We start from the raw sequence: 26,347 nt of genomic DNA on the forward strand, positions 1-26,347 counted from the left end.
TGCTCAGCAGGGAGCCTGCTTCCCGCTCTCTCTCTGCCTGCCTCTCTGCCTACTTGTGATCTCTTTCTGTCAAATAAATAAATAAAATCTCAAAATATAAAAAAGAATATATGAATGAGAGAATAAAATACTAAAAGGGTGGCAAAGCCCTTAGGAAAATATATCCTAACCACATCAGAAGAGATCCAACTCCAGGGGTGTGGGGGGAGAAAAGGGGGAAAAAATACACATACACACACACACACACACACACACACACACACATCTATTAGACTAGTGATTAGAACAGAGCCATGCACTTGATTTTGAGTGTACTCTGGTCTCTTAGGAGAAACTACCTCCCAAAATTTTAAAGAAAGAAAAACATATATATACAAAAATAAGGGTAAACACGATGAAGGGATGGAATATGATTGTAAAGATGAAAATTTAAAAAGATTCTAAGAAAGGAATTGATAAGGTAAGTTGGTTGGAAAAAGAAGAAAAAAAAAGAGGAGAGAATATATCAGGCTTGAGACTAGAACAAAGCCATGTGCTAGATTTGGGGTATATTTTGGTCTATCAAAAGAAACTATATCCCAAAATTTTAATGAAAATAAACCTATATGTATACAAAAAATAATGTTAAGTATAATAAAGGAATAAAATATTACTATAGCAATGAAAATTTTTAAATATTTTTAAAAGGAATTGTTAAGATAAACTAGTTAAAAAGCATTAAAATAGAAAAGAGGAAACATTTAAAAAATAGAATAAGAAAAAATGAAATTAAAAAAAATAACTTTGTAAGACTAAAGGATCATGGGGAAGAAGCTATGAATATTATGTATTTCTTTCCCCTAGCTCTGGAGTTCCAAAGTTCTCCTTGATTGTTGAAGTTGATCTTGGCTCGTTGTTCTTGCTGATCATCTGGGGTAGGGGCCTGTTGTAGTGATTCTCAAGTGTCTTTTCCCGAGGTGGAATTGCACCGCCCTTGCCAAGGGGCAGGCTAAGTAATCTGCTCTGGTTTGCTCTCAGGAGCTTTTGTTACCTGAACACTTTACATAGAGCTCTGGAGGATGGGAATGAAAATAGTTGCCTCCAAATCTCCGGCCCTGTTGGAGCCGATAGCTTGGGTCCCCACTCCCCAGTGTGCCCTCAGAGAAAAGCAGTCAATCCCTCCTGTCTCCCTGGTTTCTGGCCACACTCTGTGCTCACCCAGCCTGTGACTGAGCATTTTTATCTCTGGCACACAGCCCCATTTGGAGTCTCCAAACCCAGGAGATTCCTGCAGTGTGCTCCCGCATCACTCCTCCTGGAGGAGGAAGGAGGGGGGTCTCTCTGGATCTGCCATGTGTGGGGTCCCTGCTCAAAGAGCACTGATCCAACTCTGCATTGGATCATGGTTTAAGGTAACCCTGAACTGAGAGCTCACTCCTCAGCTCTGTCTTTGCATCTGGCTTCCCTGCTCCAATACATGGAAGCTCTGCCACACTCAGACACCCAGGTCCTGAGACCACACTGTCCCTGTGAGGGATGCTCCACCACTTGCTGGGAGCTGTCCCCTCCCCCTGGTGTCTATCTTCCCATCACTTCAGATTCACTTCTCCACACATCCTACCTTCCAGAATGTGGTCGATTTTCTATTTCTAGAATTGTTGCTATTTTCTCTTCTATCTCCTGTTGAGTTTGTAGGTGTTTGGAATGGTTTGATAACTATCTAGCTGAACTTCTGGGACCTAATAATATTTCAATCTCCTACTCCTCCACCATCTTGCTTCCTCTCCAAAGGGACTTTTTTTTTTTTAAACATTTAGTTTTATTGTAACAAAATAGCTTGTACACTTTTAATGTTTAAAACCAAGCATCATCTTTCTTAATGAGTGAAACAAAAAGAAAATTTAAAAATAAACAGGAACAAAATTACAATAGAGAATGTCAATTCCAAATAACAACTACAGGTTCTGCTGATTTGTCCATTGAGTGACAGGGCTCAAGTCATCATTAGGAGAGAGTTTTATTTTAAAAATGTCATCTTAAACTGCAAGGATGCCCGTTAAACATCACAATTAAACATGCCAAAGGAGAAGCCATGTTGGCAAAATGCCCACTTAACCCACCCAAACATCTCAAACCCACCCTTTGCTGACCTTCTATAACCCCATTTTTTAAAGGTTTTTTTTTTTTTTCCTTTTTTTTAAACAAGCGAAAGTAGACACGTACGTGTTGGTAAATTGTAACTGTCCATATTCACATAGAGATACGGTGTATTCTCTGAGCCTGGTATACCGAGCTAGAATTCTATGCACTATTACATAGGGACCTAGTGTCCTCCAGCTTCTAGCAGAGCTAAGGGAGCAGAAGGTTTTTCTTTTTTCCCACAGAGCATGGTGGTGTTGATTCCATAAAGTTTTTTGTTTTTGTTGAGACAGGAAGGGACCAAAATGGAACAAAAAGGAGTAGAGATTCTTTTCCCACTGTATTCTGCTCAAGGTATTTCCCCCCAAAATAAGCTGAGAACCATGGTATAAAGGGAGATAAAAAGGAGACTTCAAAAAACAGGGCAAATGAGCATGAGAGGAGAAAAGAAAAAAGAAAAAGAAAAAAAAAACAAAAACAAAAAAACAAAAATGATGGCAACTTGCTCCCAGGGACTGAAGAAAATTAAAAAAGGAAGGTTGGGATCCATCAGTGTTCCATTAGTCATCTTCACCTTCATCCTCATCTCCTTCTTCATCCGTATCTTCCAGTCTTTCTTCTTCATCATCATCATCATCTTCTTCTCCTTCCCCTTCTTCGTCATCCATATCAGGAACCAAGTAGTACTCTAATGGCCAAATATCATCTTTGATGACCTCTCCTAACTCATCTGCACCTGCATCAGAATGGTCAGTAAACCAGGTGAAGAAGCTCTCTGGTTCCTCATGCTGTCTCTTCCTGATGGCTTAATTCTGTGTTTGACTTGAACGTTTCCTCAAATCCTTTCCAGATTTCCATTTGATTTCAGTGGACTTTGAAGATAGATCACCACTCTCATTCAGATGAAATTCTTTGGAGAGAACTTTATTTTCAAAGTAAGGGTTTTCATCAAAATAAAAATCTGTTCTGTAACCTGATTTAATATCGTCAAATTCTGTCACTTCAACTCTTGTCAAATAATATAGCACCTCTTCATCCTCCTCCCCAAGCAGTGCAGACACTTGTGGATGGTTGACAAATGTTGTTACCCAAAAATTGGGGATTTTGGCAATTCCAATCTCTTCTGAGAAAGTGGTTAGCGGAGTTTGTTGTATTTCTGTTCTACTTTCAAAATCTCCTCACTGGCTTGTTCATTAAGTCTGTCTGTTTTATTTTGTACTTCATCAATATGTTCAATTGCTTCTTGCTGTTCTTGTTCTCCCTTACGCAAGTCCTGAGATGTTGATGTCTGCCCTGCCTTGGGGGCAGGAGGCAGTCTCAATTTCTTTCTTTGAGGCGGAAGCATAGACTGGCGTTTGGGGGCCGTACTGAGAGGAAACTCCACGAAGCCAGGGGAGGGGCATGTCTGGAAGCTCTGCTTGCTCTGCAAAGGGACTTTTAATCGGAGAGCTCTGCTTGCCTAACATCCCAGTCTGAGGCTATCTTATCTCTCTCCAGGGACCTGAGTGTGGAGATAGTCTGAAAGTGTGGGTTCCTGATGGAGAGTGAGGACAGTGAAATCGGAGAGAGTACAAGAAGAACAGATGTGTCCATAGAAAAATTTAATTTCAATCTATAATTTAGCAGTAGAAACAATTTGGTTTTTGCTAGCCTCTAATAACACACTTAAATTTCTTTTTAAATCAAGGAACCCATGTTCTACCATGATGGTATAAAAAAGCCAAATTTTTTTCTCAAATTCTGTATATAATATGTTTTATTGCATATCAACTGTAATAACTTACAAGTTATATTTTAGGGACATAAAATTACAGAAATATTTTGGAGAAAAATTTATTAAGAAACCTTAGTAATTATTAGCGGAATGCAGGGTCTCAAGGAAACCAATTCTGAGTCCCACCCATTGAAAACAGCTAGCTATAAACGTCCCGTTATGGCTTTTAAAAAATATATTTTAAAGTGTTCGTGCACATGTAATTGCCTTGTTAATAAAGTTAAATGGCGATAGCTACCTAGGAAATATGAGTGACTCTCAATTTGCTATGCAAACAGTTGAAGCACACTCGTTTCAGACTGAATACTCTCCTAATAAGGGGTCAAACTTAACTTAGCAAATTATTTACTTAATTGGGCCCAGTTTTCTCAGCGGTACATTGAGGAGTGTTGAGTGAGTCTCTTCTAGTTTGAAAAGTCAATAAATACATTAATCCTAAAGGTATTTCACAGATGCTATTTTTGAATATCTGTTGTCATTGTTAGTGAAATGAACTCTACTTAATGTATTTGTAAGAAAGGTTTTTGAAAACCTTTTCCAGTTGAAGTTGAACTTTTTCAGTTTATGAAAACTTTTGCAGTTGAACAGTGATTACTAAAATCCATGTTTACTAAAGTGCAAAAGAGGAATAACTTTCATGTTTAAACAGTTTATATGTGTATACCAAAGAGAATTAATTACACTTTTTATAATATTTGCCATTTTGCAATCAGAATTTTCAGCATGTTCAGCATTTTCCCTTCTGGGGATTTAGCCTATGGATGTACCAGCACACATGTGCAAGGTTTTTAATGCACTCAAGTGTGTTACAACCAAAAATTGACAACCAAATGAATATCTGTTAGAATGCTTAAATGAGGATATAATGAGGTAGAGCTCTACATGTAGGTTGTAGTCATGTAGGGAAACATCCACAAACATCACAAAGTGCAAGGTAAAAAGCCACATTTACATTTATGTAAATAAAATTGTGTGAAAAAATTTCACACACACACATATATATGACAGATAAAGGCCTATGTGCTGGCAAGTACATACAATATTTTCCTGAAAAGCTAAATACGTAACAGTGCTTCCACAAATTGACACAGGTTACTTTTGGAGAAAGGGAATAGGACTGATGGTTTCTTCAAAGTTTGTTAAGTGCTTACATGAACATTGTACCTTATGTTTAAAGGTTGTTGCAACCTCTTTAACAGAGGTAGAGAAAAAGAGAGAAAGATAATTAAGTTCTGGGTCAGTTAATCCATATAAGACTTCCAAATAAAATTTTATTTAACTCAAACTGAAACTGTGGTAAAAATAATATTAAATTTCAAGTAGGGATTTTTCCCAGAAAGAAAAGGATAATTGAACATGGCAAAAACTATCAATATAAACAATCACATTAATGATAGAAGAGAATGAAGTGATTATCTCCATAGATGCAGAAATAATAAATAGTAAAGATTAGCCTCTATATTAACAAACAGAAACTTCATAAATAATAGTATTGTAAGAGAATAGAATTCTTTGTGGAAAGCACCAAGTTATGCATTAATAATAGACTACTATCTAGAAGCCAAGCACAAAGATTTAAATTTATAGAGAGCTAAACAGACAAGCATGAAAGAGACTTATTCCATAAGACCTTTCACCTGAAAACGACACACAGAAACAGCAGTAGTACACACAATCTCCAACTTAGGAAAGTTTGACTTATGATTTTTTACTTCACAGTGGTGTGAAAGCAATATGTATTCACTAGAAAATTACCTCAAATTGTGAATTTGGTTCATTCCCCAGACTAGTGACATACAGTGCAAGCCTCTGTAATTATACTGGGCAAGAGGCAGGGAGCCACAGCTCCCAAGTAATTACAGGGTCACAAAGGTAAACAACCAGTACCCTTACATTCTGTACCCATACAGCCATTTTGTTTTTAACTGTGCATACAGTATTCAATAGATTACATGAGATATCCAACACTTTATTATAAAATAGCTTCATGGTAGATGGTGGTGTTCCCCTGCTGTTCACTAATGTAAGTGTTCCGAGCACATTCAAGCCACAAGGAAGACCTCAGGGTGTCTGAGACTCAGGATGTCTGAGACATGAAGTGTATTAAGTGCATTTTTGACTTATGATCTTTCCAACCCATGATGGGTTTATCAGGACATAACCCCATTGTAAGTCAAGGAAGATCTGTATATGTTTCTCAAGGCCATATACATATATTTGTATGACAAGTATGTAAAAGACATAAAGCACATATATTACAGAGGGCCCAATAGGAGAAAGGAGATTAAAGGCAGAACATGGGTTGAAGGAGGCAAATAAGAAAATAAAATAAAACCAAAAAGGAGCTTTGCCTTGACTAATGTCATGAATTGACAAGTATGATCAAAGAAATTCTCTACGTTATTTCACAGAAAATAATAAGTAAAAACATAGCATGTACCCTGTACCCAGCATAGGCCTATAGCATAAACTGCAAAAGCTTTTTGGTTCTGGACTGGGTTTGGTTTGGACTTTGGTTTTGGACAAGTCTGCAACATAGGGACACAGCTAAGGGACCATGCACAGAGCCCCGTGTTTTGGGGTTTTGTTTTTGTTTGTTTTAGCATTTATCACTTCTAAGACATCCAGAGAATTGCTTAGCCACACTCTATGTTAGATTTCTTAATCTGAAAAATAAGACAATATTGACCTCTCTGGGGTTTGTGCAGAATCAATGAGGTAATACATGACTGGGGATAACCAGAATGCCCATCAGATGCTGAGTGTTTTAACTAATATTTGTTCTCCTGCCTCCATGCCCATCACCCTTTCAGTAATTCCATAGTTAATATTCTTTCAGTTGGAAAGGAGTTCATAGAAAAGACTGCAACTACTTCCATATATTGTCATTCCTGTTATACTCTCTGAATTTTTCAGAAAATCTTCCCTTCTCCAGCCCCAGCTCTAAATTACAGAACCTGTGATAAAGCTACGTATGATGGCTAATAGGGCCAATCAAAGGTAAAAGCAGAAATATTATGTGAAGAATTGCACATTAACTCATTCAGTTTACATAACCTTGTAAGTAATGTTTGATGAAAGTATTAATTCTGTCATTAAAAAAAAAAAGACTAATACATGTTGATGTAACTTCATTTAGCCATGCAGGCTTTGCAAGTATATTATCATCTATATATTTTTTTATAATTAACGATGGTGCTGCTATTTTCTTCCATAATTGGTGCATTTATTGAGAGATTTCCCACTGTTTGACTAATGCATTTCATCCTCTATACTTTTTCCCTGCTGGGTCCCCACAGTTATGACGCTCAAAATTTATAGAGTTTAGATTCCTCTTGCTGCTATTTACATTCCTACTTACTGTTTATTCATAGGATCAAGATGGAGAGTTCTATGTTGGAGTGAGCTTTTATACAGATGATTAGCAATGGGACTCTGAGAACAACCACTTATTTTTTTGTACCATTAATGGATTCAAAAACAAGGCATACATAATACTTCCTAACACCACAAATGGTTCTCCTTTATGTGCAGTGTTGACTGCATGATAGCATTGAAGGAATGTTTCATCAGAAGGCAGTTCAAGGTTTATGAATCTGGAGTCATAGGCAATGTTATTTACGTTCCACTTTTGCAACTCCGGTGGGTATTGTGAATTTAGAATATGCAAGGTAGAACAGACTACATTCTCTCTTTTTTAATCACCACCAAGACTAAGTGAAAATGAAGATTTGACAAGGCTGGATTACCATTACAGCCCTTATATGGTACCCAGCATGCCTTAGGAAACAGAAGTGTTATGCAAACAGTTGTCATGAATTTATTTTCTTTTTCAATGCTTGGTGGAAATGTATGCTGTGCAGCTAAAGAAATGCAGTGGGAATAATGATCATTCAAGGAATCTTCAAAGTGAGCTACAGGTATTTAATTTAAAAGCACACTAATTTGAGAGTTAGTATCCTGACAAGGAATATCATTAAAGCACAGTGATGTTAGTAACTGAGGGTTTTTTAAATCCTTTTCTTCAAAGCTTGGCTTGAAAAAAAAAAAAAATTGTTGACTCTGTGTGGAAGATCATCAGGTCCTTTCATAATGTTTAACTCCAAACAGTTGATTATCATTCCACCTGAGGGAAGACACGAAGGACGAAGCTGAGTTTAACTCACCATTCCTCTTTTGCTTTGTTAGATCTGATGAGAGACTTGATAGCTATCGAGGTTTTCCTTCTCAATATCAAATGGCACTTCTTGACTTTGGCAGCTTTTGTCTGGTTGGTTGGTTGGCTGGCTGGCTGGCTGGTTTTGTTTTTCTTCTCTTACTCCTTAGATTTGTACCTGTGTGTTAACTGTAAAGTTGTAAGCACAGATTAATGTAAGATAATTTGAAATGACCTAAGTTCCTTGCTTTTATAACAGTGATGCTTTATTTTTATATTTGTTCCCCATTATTTTAATGTACTTTTTTCACCCTTTTGCCAGTTATATAGGTAATTGGGTATGACAGAAAAAAAGAAAGTCATGTTTAATTTATAATCCAGGTCAATTTGGGGTAGTAGAACCTTAAACAATAGTCAAAATCACGCATTTTACAAGTGAGGCATCAGAATCCCAGACAAGAGCTAGACTTAGCTAGGGGACTACAGCTGTTTGGAGTCAGATCTAAGTCCAGAATTCAGGTCAGTTGACTTGGTGATGAGTTATTTTTCCTCTACGTCAATCCCCTTTGTTATATTCTCAACGTGTATAATGACATTTGGGCAGATCCTAACAGTAAACCCTTTGTGTGGACTTTGCAAACTTGCTGGTTGATGAATCCAAGAGTTAGTGCATATGACGATATAATTTATCCTTCAACTGCGCAGATGATATCCTGTAAATATGGCTTGATACCTCCACAAAATCATCGTTAAAGGGATTGTAGCTATCTGTGAATCTACAACTTCCATAGTGCTTCTTTGAAATATACCTGAAAATGTCAGTCTCACTGTTAAAGATAAATGCCAGATAGAGTAACACAATTATAATTGCTAATTAGAATGCAATATGATCCTTTTTCTCTCTCTCTCTCTCTCTCACCACTGTGCTTATGTTTATGTATCCTGTTTTGCTATTCTAGGTTTGTGTGCTGGAGAGGCAAATATTTGACTTCCTTGGATATCAGTGGGCACCTATCCTGGCAAATTTTGTACATATTATTATCGTCATTCTTGGTTTATTTGGAACTATTCAATATAGACCTCGTTACATAACAGGAGTAAGTACCTTTCCTGCTTCTTTAAAAAAAGAAAAATTGGACTAATGATGCAAACTACAAATGTCTTGAAAATTTATATGTATATCCTCTCCTTAAAGTACTATTAGGTTGTTTTCCTAGTTTCAGATTACATTTACAGTAACTGAAAATGTCAAGTTTAAAACACTTGACAGTGAACATAATCAGATTATATTTTCATAAACTACACTTCCAGTAAGTATTTCTTTTAATTAAAAACAGAACTATGCCCCTATATTTCCAAACTATAAGATTGTGTCCTTTGATTTAACAGATTTTGATGGGAATCTTCCCCATTTTAAATAATCATATTTTATAAATTGAATAAATATAGTTTAAAATCAATACTAATGAGTATGTAGCTCTGATGTCAAAATATTTACAGATATTGGGGTTAATATTTGATACTTTTGAAAGCTGGAAGAATCTAGACCGTAGTCTGTATATTTTCCATATTTCTCTTTTTGCTTCAGAGGAAGTATTTTGCATCTCCACTCAAGTTAAACTTACTTAACATAAAAGTGAAATCCAACTGTGTTGCAGTTGCTATGGGAACCATAACTTAGAATTTTTTACTTTTGTATGTGCCTCCGATCTCAGCTATAGCTCTTCATTAATGTAGATTTTTTTTAGTTTCATCATTTTTTCTCTTCTATTTTTGACAAAGGAAAAGCCTATAAGCATTTATTTAAAATTATAAAGCAATTTTATGGTAAAGGAATATATATATAAGCTAGTGCAGCTAAAACTCTGCCTTATTCAACACAAACCAGCAAGCCTTCTCAGGTTTCACAAAGGCCTCCTTCACATAAAAGATGCCCTCTTCTGACCTGCTGTCCTAGTCATCTGGAACCTAGATAAAGCTCACTGGGACTGAAACAGACAATGTTGTGACAGCTGGACCAAGGGATCCACTGTCTGGCTAAGGATGAGTGAGAAACCCATAGCTTTCTTCTCTGGGTGCATGCCCAGAAATGAGTCCATGTCCTCTCTAAGGGTATATAGCCATGTAAATCATGTAAAAAGTACGATGTGTTTTGTTGCAGGGTGAAGTTTTTCAATATACAAGATATGATAGGACCATTCACTTTCTTATATAAATTGTAATATGATCCAATATAGGGAAAATAGTACAGTGATTGGGAGTGGGTCTTCCAAAGTCATAATATCAGGATTGAAATCTTGGATCTGCCATTTTTAAAAAAATTATAAACAAGCATGACCTCACCAATTTTTGGTTCTCCTACTTTAAAAATAAGAGAATAATTATATTATCTCATAAGCTTCACTTAATTAGTTATAAGTCATTATATGAAAGATTCTTAATTTTTTTTAAAAAGATTTTATTTGTGGGGCGCCTGGGTGGCTCAGTGGGTTGAGCCGCTGCCTTCGGCTCAGGTCATGATCCCGGGGTCCTGGGATCGAGTCCCGCGTCGGGCTCGCTGCTCAGCGGGAAGCCTGCTTCCCTTCCTCTCTCTCTGCCTGCCTCTCTGCCTACTTGTGATCTCTCTCTGTCAAATAAATAAATAAAATCTTAAAAAAAAAAAGATTTTATTTGTTTATTTGAGAGAGAGACAGTGAGAGAGAGCATGAGCGAGGAGAAGGTCAGAGAGAGAAGCAGACTCCCCGTGGAGCTAGGAGCCCGATGCGGGACTTGATCCCAGGACTCCAGGATCATGACCTGAGCCGAAGGCAGTCGTCCAACCAACTGAGCCACCCAGGCACCCCGAAAGATTCTTAATTTAACTGTTCTCTCTCATTAGACTTTGAGGGTCCTCTGTGATTTTATGTGTATAAATAATGTTGCTCTAAGTATAAACTTATAAATATGTCATCTCTGTTTCTGATAAAGATCTTGGAATAAAAATCTAGATGTGGATCAAAATGTTCGAACAGTTTAAAAACTCAGAGTTTTGTTGGGAGGAAATAAATGGAATATCCTGTAAAATGTCCTTAGCACAATGCTTGATATTTAAAAAGTGTCAATAAAAGTTAGCTATAATATTTTTCTCGTTTTGAATTTGAAATGATATTAAATTGTATAGACTAGTGATAGAATGGCAAGCCATTTAAAATAGAGCAAGGTGTTCTAAGTTAGTGATTGAACAATTTTTTTCCCTTTTATTCCAGGCTGCTACAACTCTTTAAACAATTTTGTAGAATTTCTATGTATCAAATTATAATCCCATCCCTTTAGATAAAACACATAACCACAAATCTTCTGAAGAAAGGCTGTTCACTCTAACATGAGATGAGAATTAAGATGCCAAGCGACAGCTTTAAGATTGTTAGATATTTTATATAGCTGAGAGTGTCTCTGAAATCTTTCTGAGGTCTTAACAATGGGTCTTAGAGCAACATCTTTGCTTTGATCTCAACTTGCAAACAGCATTCTGAATTTGATCTTTTCCTTGAGAGTGTCTTACTTGAAAAACCTCTTGCCAGTTGGAGATTCTGTAAATGTGAAACCTTTATTTTCCAACTCTGAAAGTCCTGAGCTGGAAATAAATTCTCTAAATTCTGCTTAGAACTGAATTGGTCTCTCTTTTGCTCACCCTCTCTTATAATTGTCATACTATGTGTGGCTAAAAGGGGGCAAATAACACAGTCAGCTCTTTGCTTGGAAATCCACTTAGCCAGATCCACAGGTTGATAGGTATGTTTTCTCTCTTCCTAGTATCGCAGCCAATGGTCAAGCTCATTGTTCTGATAGTAATTTACTACAAATCCTTTTTTCCCCAGTCCTCAAAAATCACTTCCTTACTGTCCTTCCTGTCTTCATTGAGAGTCTCCTCATAGCCCTTCTGGCCTCCACCTGTTACCTTTTTGTAAAACTAATGCTGTGTTTTAGGTTTATATTATAGTATCATTTCAGTTTTGGTACTGATTTCCGGTCTAGCTATTTATTTCTGTATATTTTCTGTATAACAAACTTCTGAATAATCAAATTAATGGAATCTAATGTCCGTTATGCTATGTTAAAAGTCAAACATTGATTCAGAAAGTAGAGAATTTGACATAAAAATGGAGTTAATATTTTTAATTTGCCTAAAGATGACCAGAGGAATTAAAGAAAGTTAAAAGAAATCTGAATGAAATTACAGATGCCAGAAATTGTGATCGTTGAAGAATCTGTGTTTAGCAGAAAAATGCATAACTGGGGCAAGCTGTAATTAAAAATAATGTATTGTTGCACTTAGCTAATTTCCAAAAGCTCTCTGTGTCCTGGAGATTCAGATATGAACAGTGAAATTTATTTTTCTCTCCCCTAAATGTATAGGCCTTTATTATTTCTTATTGCTGTTTTATATTTTTGCATTATAAAAAATTCAGTTTAAAAATAGAATACACTCATAATTTCAAACTGAAAGTTATTATTAATATTTCTGCATATTTCCTTCACGTATGTGCAACTGAAACATGCCAGATTCTGTGGCACCTGGGTGGCTCAGTCATTAAGCATCTGCCTCTGGCTTGGGTCCTGGGATCGAGCCTTACATCTGGCTCCCTGCTCAGTGGGAAGCCTGCTTCTCCCTCTGCCACTCCCCCTGCTTGTATTCCCTCTCTCACTATGTCTTTTTCTGTCAAATAAATATAAAATCTTAAAAAAAAAAAGAACCATGTCAGATTCTTCTACATTTCAAATAGGTCTTCATCTCTTTTAACATCATATCAAACAATTTTAAATTCAGATATTCATTTAACCTTTTACACTCTTGTTATTTATCATACTATATAATAATACATAACATATATTATGGGTTGTTATATATTATATATAGTGATTTCCTTGTTTTTATGATAAATAATTCCATATAATCATCTTCATAAAAATACTCTCATCTTTATTTGTGATTTCATCCCTTAGAAGAAATATCTCAGTATAATGAAATAATATGAACAATTTTAAGGTTTTTAGTATATAATTGGGAATTACCTATCCAACATTATTTTACTGAATTATCCTTCCAGAAATGTACAGCAGAGTTTATTTTACTGCACTCTTCCTGACCTTTGTGAGATAGGAGAAGAAAATGTCATTTTTGTTTTGAATTGCATTTCTTATCTTGACAGAGTTGGACTTTTCACATGTTCATTAGCTATTTTCCATTTGTATATCCTTTTTGGAAGGATTGTCTTTTGGTATGGATTTACATTTGCTTATTTTTTTTCCTTTGGAGTCTTAGTGTTTATCATAACAGTTTTTATGTATTGATATGATAAAGATATTTATCCTTTAAATATCAATTTTTATTTTGATGTTTATTATTTGACTCTTGTTAAAATGAACTCCCTGTCCCTTTGTCTCTTGCTAAAATAAACTCCCTGTCCCTTTGTCTTCTATTGCTTTACAAATTATAAAATTTAGGGGTGCCTGAGTGGCTCAGTTTGTTAAGTGTCTGACTCTTGATTTCGGCTCAGGTCATGATCTCAGGGTCTGTGGGCTCAAAAGCTATGTCAGTCTCCATGCTCAGCAGGGAGTCTGCTTGAGATTCTCCCTCTGCCCCTCCCACACACACTCTCTCTCTTTCTCTGTCTCTAAAATAAATAAATAAATATATAATTTTTAAAAAATTATAAAATTTAATTATCCTTTTGAAAAGCATAATGATGTCTTCATTGAATTTTGTTTACTAATCTTTTTTTTTCCTAAGAGTGAAGACAAAATATTTAAAAATTTAAAACAGGTTAACTGGAAAAATAACTCAACAGTAGCCTTTGAGGGTCTCTGGCATTTCAAGGAATATAATATGTTGAAGGAAAATGATGATTTCAATTCTAAGCAAAGGAAATCTGAAGCCAGAACCCATAGGAAGCCTGTGTATTATAGAATTCTTGACAACATCAAATCCCCCCCCAGAAAGGCCTAGTTAACTCTTGCAGAATGATTTATAAATCATTCACGGATGGCTCCCATGAAAGCATTTCCTCATGTCATAAATGGAACGGTCCAGCCCATCTTCATCTGGACTAGGATGTGATGGGATATCAGTTTCTTAATGACCAAAAAATGTTAATAAGTTGCACTGCTCTAAGTTGTCTAAAGTAATTTGAAGAGTGTACAAGTTCCTAACAGCTAAAGGCACAGGAATTTTCTTGGTGACATTACCAGAATATGGGTTGCTGAATGGCCAAAAAGATTTCTTTCTTTTTTCCTTCCTTCCTACCTTTTTTCCTATTTTCCTTGCATCCTTTCTTTTTTCCTCTCTTACTCCCCCCACTTTCCACTTTTCTTTTCTATTTAAATTATTTTGACAGAAAATATAATACCTTTCTTAGCTTGGGCCCCCTGGTTTGATCAAGGAAACCCGGTCCTGAAACTAGAAATAAATTTAAAATATCTAAAAATCAACTACTCTGATTTCATAAAAATAAAGGAGAGGACAGCGTACCAGGATCACAGTAATATAAGAGTCAGTTTTTTTTTTAACCACTTCCATTACCTTCTACAGATGCTCTTAGACATCTTCCTCTACAGTTCCTAGGAACCTCATATTGATTCACACAATTTCTGTCCAAATTCATATGCCTAGCTAGGAAATAGCAGAGTTAGTTTATAGACCCAGGTCCTTTTCACTGCCAAACCCATGCCCTTAACCCCTGTACTGAAGTGTCACTTAGGAGCACAGTACAGAGGACCACAATCTATCTAACAAATGAAAACAAGTTTTGTTATGTTATTGGAAAACTTAAAATCCATCATGGCAATTTGGAGAGCATTTAGATTTTAAATTGTGATCTGCCATCCTTTATCAAGGATTATATTTTTAGTTTTGTTTTTAGTGAGGAAATGATCTCATGTCTCAAGAATTAAGAACAGAAAACCCTTAGTGATGGATATTTTTTTTTCTTGCAAAAGAACATCATCATAGGGCATCCTTAATTTCCAGAAATAGTGACTTGGAATGGTGTTTTTTCTTTTCTTATAACAATCAGCATTTTGATGATGATAATTCATATATAGACACATCTGTATATATCCTATGATTTATACCTAATATATATCAACTAAAGACAAAGTATCTCCTCCCACATTTGTTATTGGTAAAGAGCTCTAAAGGACTGATGAATTTGTGTCTATGTAATGGAAAAAAAACATATTATGTATTACCCATATCATTTGGCAAAATATGTTTTAATGCATGTTATCATATCTAGTGCAGAGGTTTGCCACGACATCAGTTTAGACTGCAATAGCTAACCCTAAAATTAAATGAATAGGAATGATTGGAATAGTTTCCTGTTTTATCAGTGAAAAAGCAAAAGATTAAAATAATGTGGTTAAAGCTAATTTGACAAAATAGGGCTGTGATGGCTAGAAAAAGAACCCAACGTTCATTCATCCTTCTTCCTGGTGTTTTAAGAATGATAAAGTAGAGTGTCTGGGTGGCTCAGTAGGTTAAGTGCTTGTCTTCAGCTCAGGTCATGATCCCAGGACCCTGAGATGGAGTCCTGACTCCTGTGTCAGGCTCCCAGCCCAGCAGGGAGTCTGCTTCTCCCTCTGCCCCTCCCCCCTTGTGCTTGTGTATGCACATTTTCTCTCTCTCTCACACAAAAATAAATTTAAATTAAAAAAAAAGAATGATAAACTATTAGACTGTATCATTATATCCCTACTCATTCTTTCAAATTAATAAAATAATTGAACACCCTTTCACCCTTTTTAGTTAATATATTGAAGTTTTAAATGTTAATTTCTGACCATTTTTTAAGAACTACAGCTCCATTTGGGCCTCTCTGTTTCCTTACAGCAGTTTTTAAAAAATAAATTACATGTGTTTCTCAATGAGTATTGATTTGTGAATTGACAGACATCCTTCTTCCCATTGAAGGTGAGGGCACAGGATTAAGAAGACAACAATGAAGCAGTTTCAGACAAGCTCACCTGCTTTGACTTCCTTGATTTTCTTCTCCTTGAGCTAACATAGTAAAGAAAAGTAACCTCTTGTCAACCAGGGAAGACCTAAGAGCCACAGAGTGACCGGAGCACCAGAAGACCTGGGGTGCCTGGGTGGCTCAGTCTGATAAGCATCAGACTCTTGATTTAGGCTCATGTCATGATCTCAGGGTCCTGAGATAGATCCATACCCACCATGCAGCCTGCTTAAGAGTCTCTCTCTCCCTCTGCTCCTCCCCCCTCTACTGTGCCTGTGCTCTTGCACACTCTCTCTCAAAATTAAATAAATAAGTAAACAAAGGACAGATCTAAGGCCCATTTATTTGGGAAATATATACACACCTTAGAAGATCTATGAGAGCAGATAGTCACATACTTAATTTGTATGGGGGAAAAAAAACTTCTCTAAATTTCTCAAATTTACTTTTTACTGATAATGGGCCATGAGCTGAATTTTAATGGCTCATGGAGCTCAGGTCCTGACAGAGATTATAACCAACAGTAATAAATGAGAAGCACTTTGTATGTCTTATTTCTAGGTCATATGTTTCTTTATGTTTTCACTTCTTTATATCCTTTAATAATGTTACCTCCCTAAAAATTTGTACACTCCTTGCAGTCATTTCTAGAGTTATTAATCTATGTTCAAGCAGTTGCCTTGCCTCTTTCCTTCAATTCAAAATTCAATTCAATTCAATGGAGAAAAAAATATCCAAAAGAAAACTTATTGCAGCTAAAGCATTAAAAATTCACACTTTCTGTGTTCAGGACAGAAAATCAATGTAGATTAGAGATGAAGAGACTTGAGATAGTAGTAAATTAACAATGCTTCTAATGACTTAGAGTAGTTGTGAAAATAAGTCTTTTCCCATAAGCCTGGGAGGGAAAAGAGAAAAAAAAAAAAAACATCATTACAAGTTTTATGGATTTAGCCTGTAGTCCTAAAATAAATGTAATCATGCAACATGGTAAATGCAATTTATTCTCAAAAGGATGTGTTCCCTTGGGGAAGTGTGGGCCATTTGTTCTACAAGAAGATAGTCTGTGCTCTCATTCTGGAGTTAGGCTGTGACTAAAGATTTATAAAATGTAGCAAATATAAGTAATTACATTTTGACAATCTAAATTCATGTTTGTAAATCATCTATTAATTTTGGGGAAAATATTTTGAAGAGGAAACATGTTGTGATATATATGTGTATGTATTACTTTCCTGAAAAAAAAAATCAAGTTTGTTCATATCAATATTTTACAGAACCAAATACTAAAATTGGTTTTACAATAAAATAAAAGTCTTTCTCTTACCTCTCTCCCACTGGTCCTAATCTCTTTATAGTTATTCTGGAATATATAGATTGGTCTATATGTATATCATCTATATATGTAGAGAATATACTTTAGAGAGTATGTAAAAGCAAAGAAATCATTTTAACCTAATTTACTTTTGGATCATATTTTGTTTTTACCACCCTTCACCTCCTGCCAAAGTTTCTGGTTGCCTTTCTTTTTTCTTTTGTAAAAGAGAAATGGAGTTTTTGTTGTTGTTGTTTGTTTTTTAGCTGTATCCTAAATACATTTTTAATTCTTGATTCATTCTATCTATTGCTGGGTATCTATTTTACTGTTATTTTGGGAACACATTGCTTTCCTGTTTGAATTTAGACCATTTTCTTCATATTTGATCATGATATTATCTGCAGCTTTTTATTTTAATGGTATGCTCTTCTTCCCTGGAGAATTCTCTCATAGTACTCTCTCTTTTTGCTTTTACCTAAATTGGTTGCTCTCTGAGCCTCTTAGACATCTATCTTCCCTGCTCTGTTCTATGACTTAGATTTATTCTTTCTTAGATGCAATGTGCTTTCTTTCTGATACTCTTCACACAACTTCCTGAAAAGGCATGCTGGCAAGGTAAACTTTCTGAATTTTTTCTACCTTTACAGTTGAGTAATAGAGTAATAGTTTTGTTAGATGCAGAATTCAGGGTTGAGAGCCACTTTTCTTTAGGACCCTGAAGTCATTGTTCAGTTGCATTCTAGGGAGTAGTGCTCCTGATGGGAAGTCTGATATCAATCTTTTCCTCATTCTTTCATAAATGATTTTTTTAAATTTATTTTTTATTTTTTTATCATAAATGATTTTAAAAGAAGTTCTTGAAATATTCATTTTATCCTTCTTGTGTTAGCATTTCAAGATGAGGTATCTAAGTGTGTACATAATTTAAAATTTTATAGGTCTTTTAATTTGAAAAGACATTTATGCCTTCAGCTCTGTACTTTGCATGTATCATTTTGATGATTCTCTATGCATTTGAACATTTGCCTTCCTTAAACTCAGATCATTTCAATTAACAGTTATTATATATTATAGCTATTTGTTTATTTACTTAATTATTTAAAAATCTCTTTTCTTTCTCTGGAAAGATAAATGTGTTTGGCTGGTTCTAAAAGTCAAAGTCATAGAGGGATTATCCCTATTCTCTGGCCCACCTCCCCCCGCCCCACCTCTGGCCCATTTTTAACTTTTGTTCACATGTTCCTTCCTCAAGTTTCCAGAATTCTGCAAGTTTGCAGAATTCTGCCTAACATTTCAGCTTCCTTTGTGTCTGTTCACCCTGCCAGATGGACAGTGAGCTGGCAATTGTTCCACTCTGCTTAATAATCAATACATGTATGTCTGGTCTTCTTCTTCCATCAGTTGGCTGAAATATCTCTGCTGTTGATGTTCTGCTCCTAATAGTTGCAGAAGTATACACATTGTATGTTCAGCTTACCTTTTTAACCCAAAAGCATAACAATAAACATTTAACATGTTTTACTTTGGGATCATTTTCTTTTTATCAATGAGATCTGAGAGGATGACAAAGTGTTGTGCAAAGATACGGAAATGTAATGACATCTATTTAATTTTATAGTCCCAGATTGCTCTTTGAATATGTTAAATCAATTTATAATTCCTGTAAAAGATCCAAATCTTTGCCCATTTCTTGAGATGTTTATTTTCTAGTTAGTTTCTATTTATAGGTATTAACATCTTTTGATATTATAGAATTAACCTATCACCCTTCAATATGTGTTAAAAAAAAATTCTCGGGGCACCTGGGTGGCTCAGTGGTTAAAGCCTCTGCCTTTGGCTCAGGTCATGATCTCAGGGTCCTGGGATTGAGTCCCATGTCGGGCTCTCTGCTCAGCGGGGAGCCTGCCTCCTCCTCCTATCTCTCTCTGCCTGCCTCTCTGCCTACTTGTGATCTGTCTGTCAAGTAAAAAAAAACAAAAAAACAAAAAAAAAACTGTTAAAAAAAATTCTGTACATCTCTCTTAATGTTTTGTTTTTTTGTTTTGGTCCCATTGACTAAAATGACTATTATTTAAATTTTTATCTCAGGAACTATTTGTATTTTCTAAGTTTCCTGTCTTGATAATGAAGATAGTGAAGTTATACATATAATATCCTATATTATTTTCCAAGATATTTATTAATATTTATAGTAAGCTTTTAATTAATCTGAAATGTATTTTAGTATTTAATATTAAGTAGGACACTAACATTATTTTCTTCCATATGGGAAACCATTTGTTCTACCATTTATTTTCCCAAATAACAGAAATATCTTATTTGTTTATATTAAATTATGAAATGTACTGGATTTTTTCTCATATTTTTTCTCTGTTCTCTTCTATTGATTTATTCGCATCATATGTCACTACCTAATTTGTGATTTTAATGGGTTTATAGTATTGTGACAAATGGTAAAACAAGTCTGCTCAATATTTTACTTGTTCTTACCTCCCTTGGCTATTCTCCAGTTTTTATTCCTTAATGTTAATTTAAAAGTCATTATATTCAATTCAAAACAAAACAAAACCTATTAAGATTATAATTAGAATTGTGGGTTTTTTTTTTAAATTAATTTGACAGAGGGATAATTTATGAAGTTCAGATTCCTCATTGAGAATTTAATGTCATTCCATTTTAATCTGTCTTATTTTATTTTGATCTTCAGTTCAATAAGACTTTGTAGACATTTTCATATAGATTTTGTGCCATTGTTGTTAAATTTATTCATATATGTTTTGTAGGTTTCATAACAATTGTGAATAGAATATTTTCACCTAAGTTTTTATTATTAAAATGGAGAAAATATGTGTCTTTGGCACCTTTTTCATGTCTGAATTCTCTTATTAATATAGTGAAGATTTTCTAGCATCTCTTGGGTTTTTCAGGTAATATCTTTAAAGGGAAAATTTCATTTATGTCTAGTATTAATAGTATTTATTTTATATCCTAATGTATTCATAAGATTCTCCAAGAAAGTGTTAAATCTAAAAGACAATAGCAAGAATCTCAGTCACATACCTGATTTTAAAATTAAAGATTTTAGTTGTTTTGTTATTTATTGTAAAATTGCTATTTAATAAGTAGTCTTTATTACAATTAAGTAGTTTCCTTCAATTATCAGGAAAGGCAATATATTTTATTAAATGTTTTTGAGTCTACATTAATATGATAATATTTCCTTTTTTTAAATTTTAGATGCATTCAGATAGGTTAGTAAGTGTTCTTATATTAACCCAACCTTCCTTTCCTAGGCTATAACTTATTTATTTGTAATATATTATCCTTTGCTTCAATGGCTGTATTCTACTTCTGATATTTTTATTTATGCTTCTTGCAACGTTATTCAAAAATTAGATTGATTCATAACTTTTCACCTATAATATTTTGCAAATTATGCAAGCTTCAAAGAATAAATTGAGATTTCCTTCTGTGATCTGGAACAGTTCAAATAGGATCAGAGATATTAATGTTTTCTAAAACTCATCTATGAAATAATCTAGTCCTGGTACTTTCATGAATGGTAGCAATTTAATCATCTTTCCAATCTGTTCTACAGTAATTGGTTTTTTCAAGTTTTCCACTTCTTCCATGATTTTAGTAATCTAAATTTTGACAGAGCATCTATTTTCTGGAGCTTACATTTCATGTTATTGTTGTAGACTTTCAGGAATACTTGGTTTCTTTCTTTTTAAAAATATCTTCTTTATCCCTGGGCTGGTCTCTTTCCTCATTCTTTTTTTCCTCATCTCATGTAGTATTATCCCTGAATCAAGAGGAAAGTGAAAACAGATAATATCAAAGTCATCTCATTCCTGGTTTTGCCCTACCCCCCCTTCTCCCTCCACAGCAATAGGAAGAAACAGGGTCTTGGCAACCCAGGCACCGCCTCATATATTTGCTAATCTTTACGGCAATGCCTATGGCAAATGGATGATGTAGATTTATGACTTACCTCGATTTCAATTTTCTTAGCATGGTTTTGTGTAGTAAATAACAATTATAAACAATAATTTTAAAAGTGGAAAAAAAAAGATTGGGACTGAACAAAGGATTTCCACTTTAAGTTACTTAATTCTGAAATACACTAACAGCTTTCATTTTACCATTCCAGCCAAATTGACACTAAATAAAGAGTGGTCTTTGGGAGTAGTACTTCCTATAAAATCACTTCTGTGGAATATTCTTTATGCTATTTATTTCAAAATAAATCTTTCTTTGCAACGATAGCACAAAATATTCTGATGTTGACCCTTCAGGTGCCTTGTGAACTGTTTTCCTTGCAGGATACTTTTTGAATGCCCAGCTGTCTCTTTAATGGAATGGGTGTCATTTTCCTGATCATCTCTGTGTTTTATGTGTAGACATCTTGTCAGTGGTTTTTGGAGACCTTGACTCATCTGGGAACTCCATACACCAGAACGTGTTATCTAAACTCCACAGTTAAACCTCTGTCTGCCTAAAGCTGTCATTTTCTGGAACACAATGGAATCCATTTTTTCTCCCCCACCCTCCCTTTTTTTTTTCCTTTTAGAGGCACGCGTCTATTTCAGGAATTCATAAAAATAATGTTTTACTGCATGTGTTGAAATCATTCTGTCTAGAATTTATTTGTATGGGGGAAAAGGCTCTTTGAATGAAAAATTAGCATGCATGTGCAAGTAGATGCCCCTTGGAAGTGAAGCTACTAGTTTTTAAATAATTTCACTTCATAGTAACAGTAAAATTGGGACCATGAGACATCTTATTTTAATTCTTTTGTCATTGTTTTGGAAGGTTAGTGTTTGATTAAAGGCTTAAATGCTTATATTTACATTTCAGGTTACACTTTCAGACTAGTTTTTTGTTTGAAAACTTATAATGAGGCAAAATTATATTTTGACAAAGTTGTCATTCCATCATCTTAGAAAACCTTTGTTTCTCCCTTCTCATTCTCTTTTTCTTGTTCCTTTTCTATTATTATTTCCTTATTATTATTTTAAAACAAGACACTTAATCAAAGGCTTTGGGGAGTGTGTGGACATTTTGAGAGGTTTCTAGCATGATGCTGTCAGCTGCAGACTTAGAAAAATTAAAATAATCTTAGCCCCATAGCTTTAGGTCAGTCTAGAATAATCAGATGGACTGGCCTCTTTTGTACTGCTCACATGCATGGAAGAGTGCTAGCACCAGCTACTGTGGGAATGAAACTCACTGGTTTTAAGAAAGAGGCTAAAACTGTATCAATTTTAACAAATCTAATACAATTTTATCAAGGAGAAATTAGTGTCCTGGTAATGTTTTTTTTATGCTCCTGCTATTATTGATGCATTAGGACTGAAAGTGAATGAATTACAATAAACCAGATAGAACACTTGCTTTTAGATACCTGCTACTAACACCTATTCCCAAGGCATAATATAATTAAGGCTTTTCTGAACTAAAAATATATGTAATGAACTTGTTTTTTAAAAAAATTATTCTACCAAAGGCAATTTTCTGGTTTAAACTCACTGTTCTTGATAAAATAGTGAAAATGAATGAGACCTCAGAGAACATTTACCATTTATCTGGTGATGGCTCTTTTCCTGTACCATGGTCACCCCCTCCATTATGAGAACCAGACTATCCATTATTATACAACCCTACTTTATTTGTACATCATTGTTAATATGTAAAGAATCACAGATTTATTTTTTGCAGATTTTAAAATTCAAAAAATTTTTGGCTTTTCAGTGTTACCTAGGTAATTATATCATTTCCCCGAAATTGCTTTTCTTTTTTTTTAAACACTAAACACCTTGGATTTAAATTTGTTCATGATTAAGCTTCCACTCAGCTTTCACTCCTTGTAAATCAGAGCATAATGAACTCTGAACTCATTTTTTTTAGTTTGCTTTCAGTCATAATAAACTATATACAGAATATAAGTATAAATTTGAAATTTATAAAGCAAGAAACAGTGATAAAATGGAGTTGTTAGGCCAAAAATTTTTTTGGTTGTCTTTTCTTTTAAAACATATTTGAGTATTTAATTCTTTAGCTCTTGAAAACATTTTATTTTATTCTTTATTAATAATTTCATTTTACCATTTTATTTAGCTATGTGTGTATAAATAAATGTCTAACTAGAAAGTATTTATATCATAGTTGGTTTATAGGAATATTTAAAAATTCAGGTATTATCAAGAAGATGCAAAAAGTTCATGAAATACATGATGCCAAAATTATACAACTAAAAATTACATTAAAATTGGGTTACATGCAAGTGGGAGAAGTTGTATACAAAATAATAGCAGTGCTCTACAAAAATAAGATAGAATCTGTATCTAAATGACCTCACCAAAATGCCACTTTTTCCACATTTTCCAGTGTGATCTGGGAATAAGTTATACTTCAGTGAAGTAAATATAAATTAATTTAGATTTTCCCCACAAATATTAGGACCAATGAATAAAATCAAGAAAATCAGATTTATTTAGAAGAAAAATATTTCACTAACATCTAGTCCTTTTGGGACTTCCAGGTATGCCATGCCATCTGCTCTAACATTAAATGTGCCTTTTACACAATTGCAAAAAGGTATATTCTCTGTGTAGGTAAATCCTTTGTGGTATGATTTTGTTCAAAGTTGAGGTATATTAAAATTTTTAAGAGTTTATTTGAGCAAAAGTCAATTCAAATTGAGCACATCCCATCTAGCAGATAGAAGGAAGCACCAAGGAGCTGTATAAAATGAAGGACTTTTATAGGCAGAAGGGAGCAGGAACAAAAATGTTATACTAGGCAGAAAGAAAAAGTGTAGGTTACTTTCCTTTAGGGGATGGCAGAGGTCTATTAGGCAGATAACCCAACTTGTACTATCAGGCAATTCCTGAGTGACTGTTTTGAATTCCATTTCTGGGAGAGCTAAAGCTGTAATTAGGGTCAATTTTCAGTTTGGTGAAGTCACTTACTGTAAGTGACTTCATTTGAGGCCTGATGTCTTGTTTTTATCCCTTTGCACTAGATCAAACCAGCACTAAGACAACTTTTCTTCTGTTTCTCTCTTTCTGTCTCTTATTAATCGTGTGCAGGGGTTACTAGATAAAGATTAGACCTGAAATAATTATGATAATAACAATTACCCTGATGTCTCATATGTAACAATATTCACTATTATATATATATATATGTATATACATATATATATATATATATGGTCATATAAGTCTTTCCCATGGTCACTTAAGGTAGAATGGTAAAAATTAAGTTTACAGAGGACCACTGATGCTTAGTGAAACTAAGTAACCTTCTTAGTACCTCATATTGCTATTATGTAGACACTTTGGATTTGTCATAAGTCTGTCTTCAAAGTTCTTGCCTTTTCTTCTAGGTTATGCTGCATCTCCAAGGAATGAAAAGGCACAAGACAGTGAATCATATATAACTTATGACCTAGAGCACACACACAAAGTACAAATGCCATACTATAATCACTATATGGTTCTGGTGTCACTTACCAATTCCTACAACCTAACCTGTCCCTGCAACCTTGAACCACAAATGATATCTGCCCAATTCCTGCCTCCTACTTTGCTACATTTCTGCCTTCTGTGCTTCTGTTCACATGCAGCTAAATACGGAGTGATTACTTCTGATTTCAGAGCACAAAGGGCAACAGTAAAGAATTTCTAGCATTTAAATTTCCAATTCCTTGAAGTCTAGCAAAAAATTATTAAGAGACAGGTTCATGAACTCTATTTGTACTGCTCTATTACTGCTCCCATTTTGCCCTGAACAGATCTTCATAGGTCTGTAACAGTTGTGTCACTCTCCTCCAGTGTAGACAAATTCAGCTAATACCTACTACACAATGCAGTGTTTGCTGACTTGCTGAGGTTATAGATTTAAGAAGTCTGGCTCTGCAGTCAAATGCTCTGCCACTGAGCTATACCCCCAAGAAGTCTGGCTCTGTAGGTAGGAATAGAACAGCACCCTGCTGAGGATTTGTCCCATTACATAGAAACCCTTTACTTTCATGTCCCATTGTGAGATGCTATGTCACCGGCCCCAACTATGGATAAAATACTTTGCCTTCTCCCTTCTAGAATTGTGTTGGTTTTTGTACACTTGCATGTGGGTTACACCGTAGCAATTACTTTAATTTTTTTGAGTTTCCTCATCTTTAAAATGGGGATGCTGACACTTACTCTAGCTACCAAGAGGAGGCAGAAAAAGAGACATAAAATATAAAGCACAAATATTTAGAATGATACGAGTAGAAGGGGTACACAGTATGTCTAATAAATGTCATGTCTATTAAGGAAATTACGTTTTTCTGCAAAATCAAATTCCAAGTGAATTTGCAAACAATGTCCTGGGGTTAGAACCTGAAAATACTGCTAAATGATTAGCCAAAGAATTATTTTCAGTCTCATATATTGTTTTGGATTAGTATTCAGACTACAACTTAAGGACTACTTAAAACATTATTTTCTTCATTGTATTTCCATGTAGCAAGTGATATTTTTCTTTCCTCTTTTACTCACAAAATTAGCCACTTCATTGAACTATCTGAATATTTTCAACTTCTCCAACATATTAAATTTGAAGGGCTGTAAAAAATCTATTAAAAACAAAAGATTTAAGTACAGATTATGTTATAACCCTCATATACCATTTACTCTTTCCTTATACTTCTATTCTGTGAATAGCCTGTTCTTTTAATGCTGCTCTTCATTTATATCATGCTAATATATTTGATTTCACAATTCATCCTTAGTGCTCCTGTTGTTAATAATTGGAAAGTTATAGGGTATTTGTAATTATATCCTTTCAGAAGAATAATTTTAAATGGTACATCTTATAAACTCTTTTGTAGAAGTATGTAGGAATATAAGGATGACATCCATCAAATACGTTAGAAAGTTAGGGAAATAATTATATTGATACTCAACTGGTTACAGATTCACATATCAGCATATTTATAG

At 34.5% G+C, this 26,347-nt stretch overlaps 1 protein-coding gene and 1 pseudogene across 4 annotated transcripts in view; one reads left to right on the plus strand and one right to left on the minus strand.

Moving 5' to 3' along the window:
• NKAIN2 (sodium/potassium transporting ATPase interacting 2) overlaps positions 1–26,347 on the plus strand; it is a 1,050,746-nt gene that overhangs the window by 500,139 nt on the left and 524,260 nt on the right. For all 4 annotated transcript variants that reach the window (XR_007128249.1, XR_007128250.1, XM_047734703.1 and 1 more), the window contains one exon: positions 9,008–9,145. Coding sequence is in view for 2 of the 4 variants with exons in the window: in XM_047734703.1 (XP_047590659.1) it covers positions 9,008–9,145 (138 nt within the window). In the remaining 2 variants the exon portion in view is untranslated. The remainder of the gene's footprint in view (positions 1–9,007; positions 9,146–26,347) is intronic.
• LOC125102542 (protein SET-like) lies at positions 2,440–5,806 on the minus strand (annotated as a pseudogene).

This window comes from Lutra lutra, chromosome 6, assembly GCF_902655055.1.
Source record: "Lutra lutra chromosome 6, mLutLut1.2, whole genome shotgun sequence".
NCBI classification, from domain to species: Eukaryota; Metazoa; Chordata; class Mammalia; order Carnivora; family Mustelidae; genus Lutra; species Lutra lutra.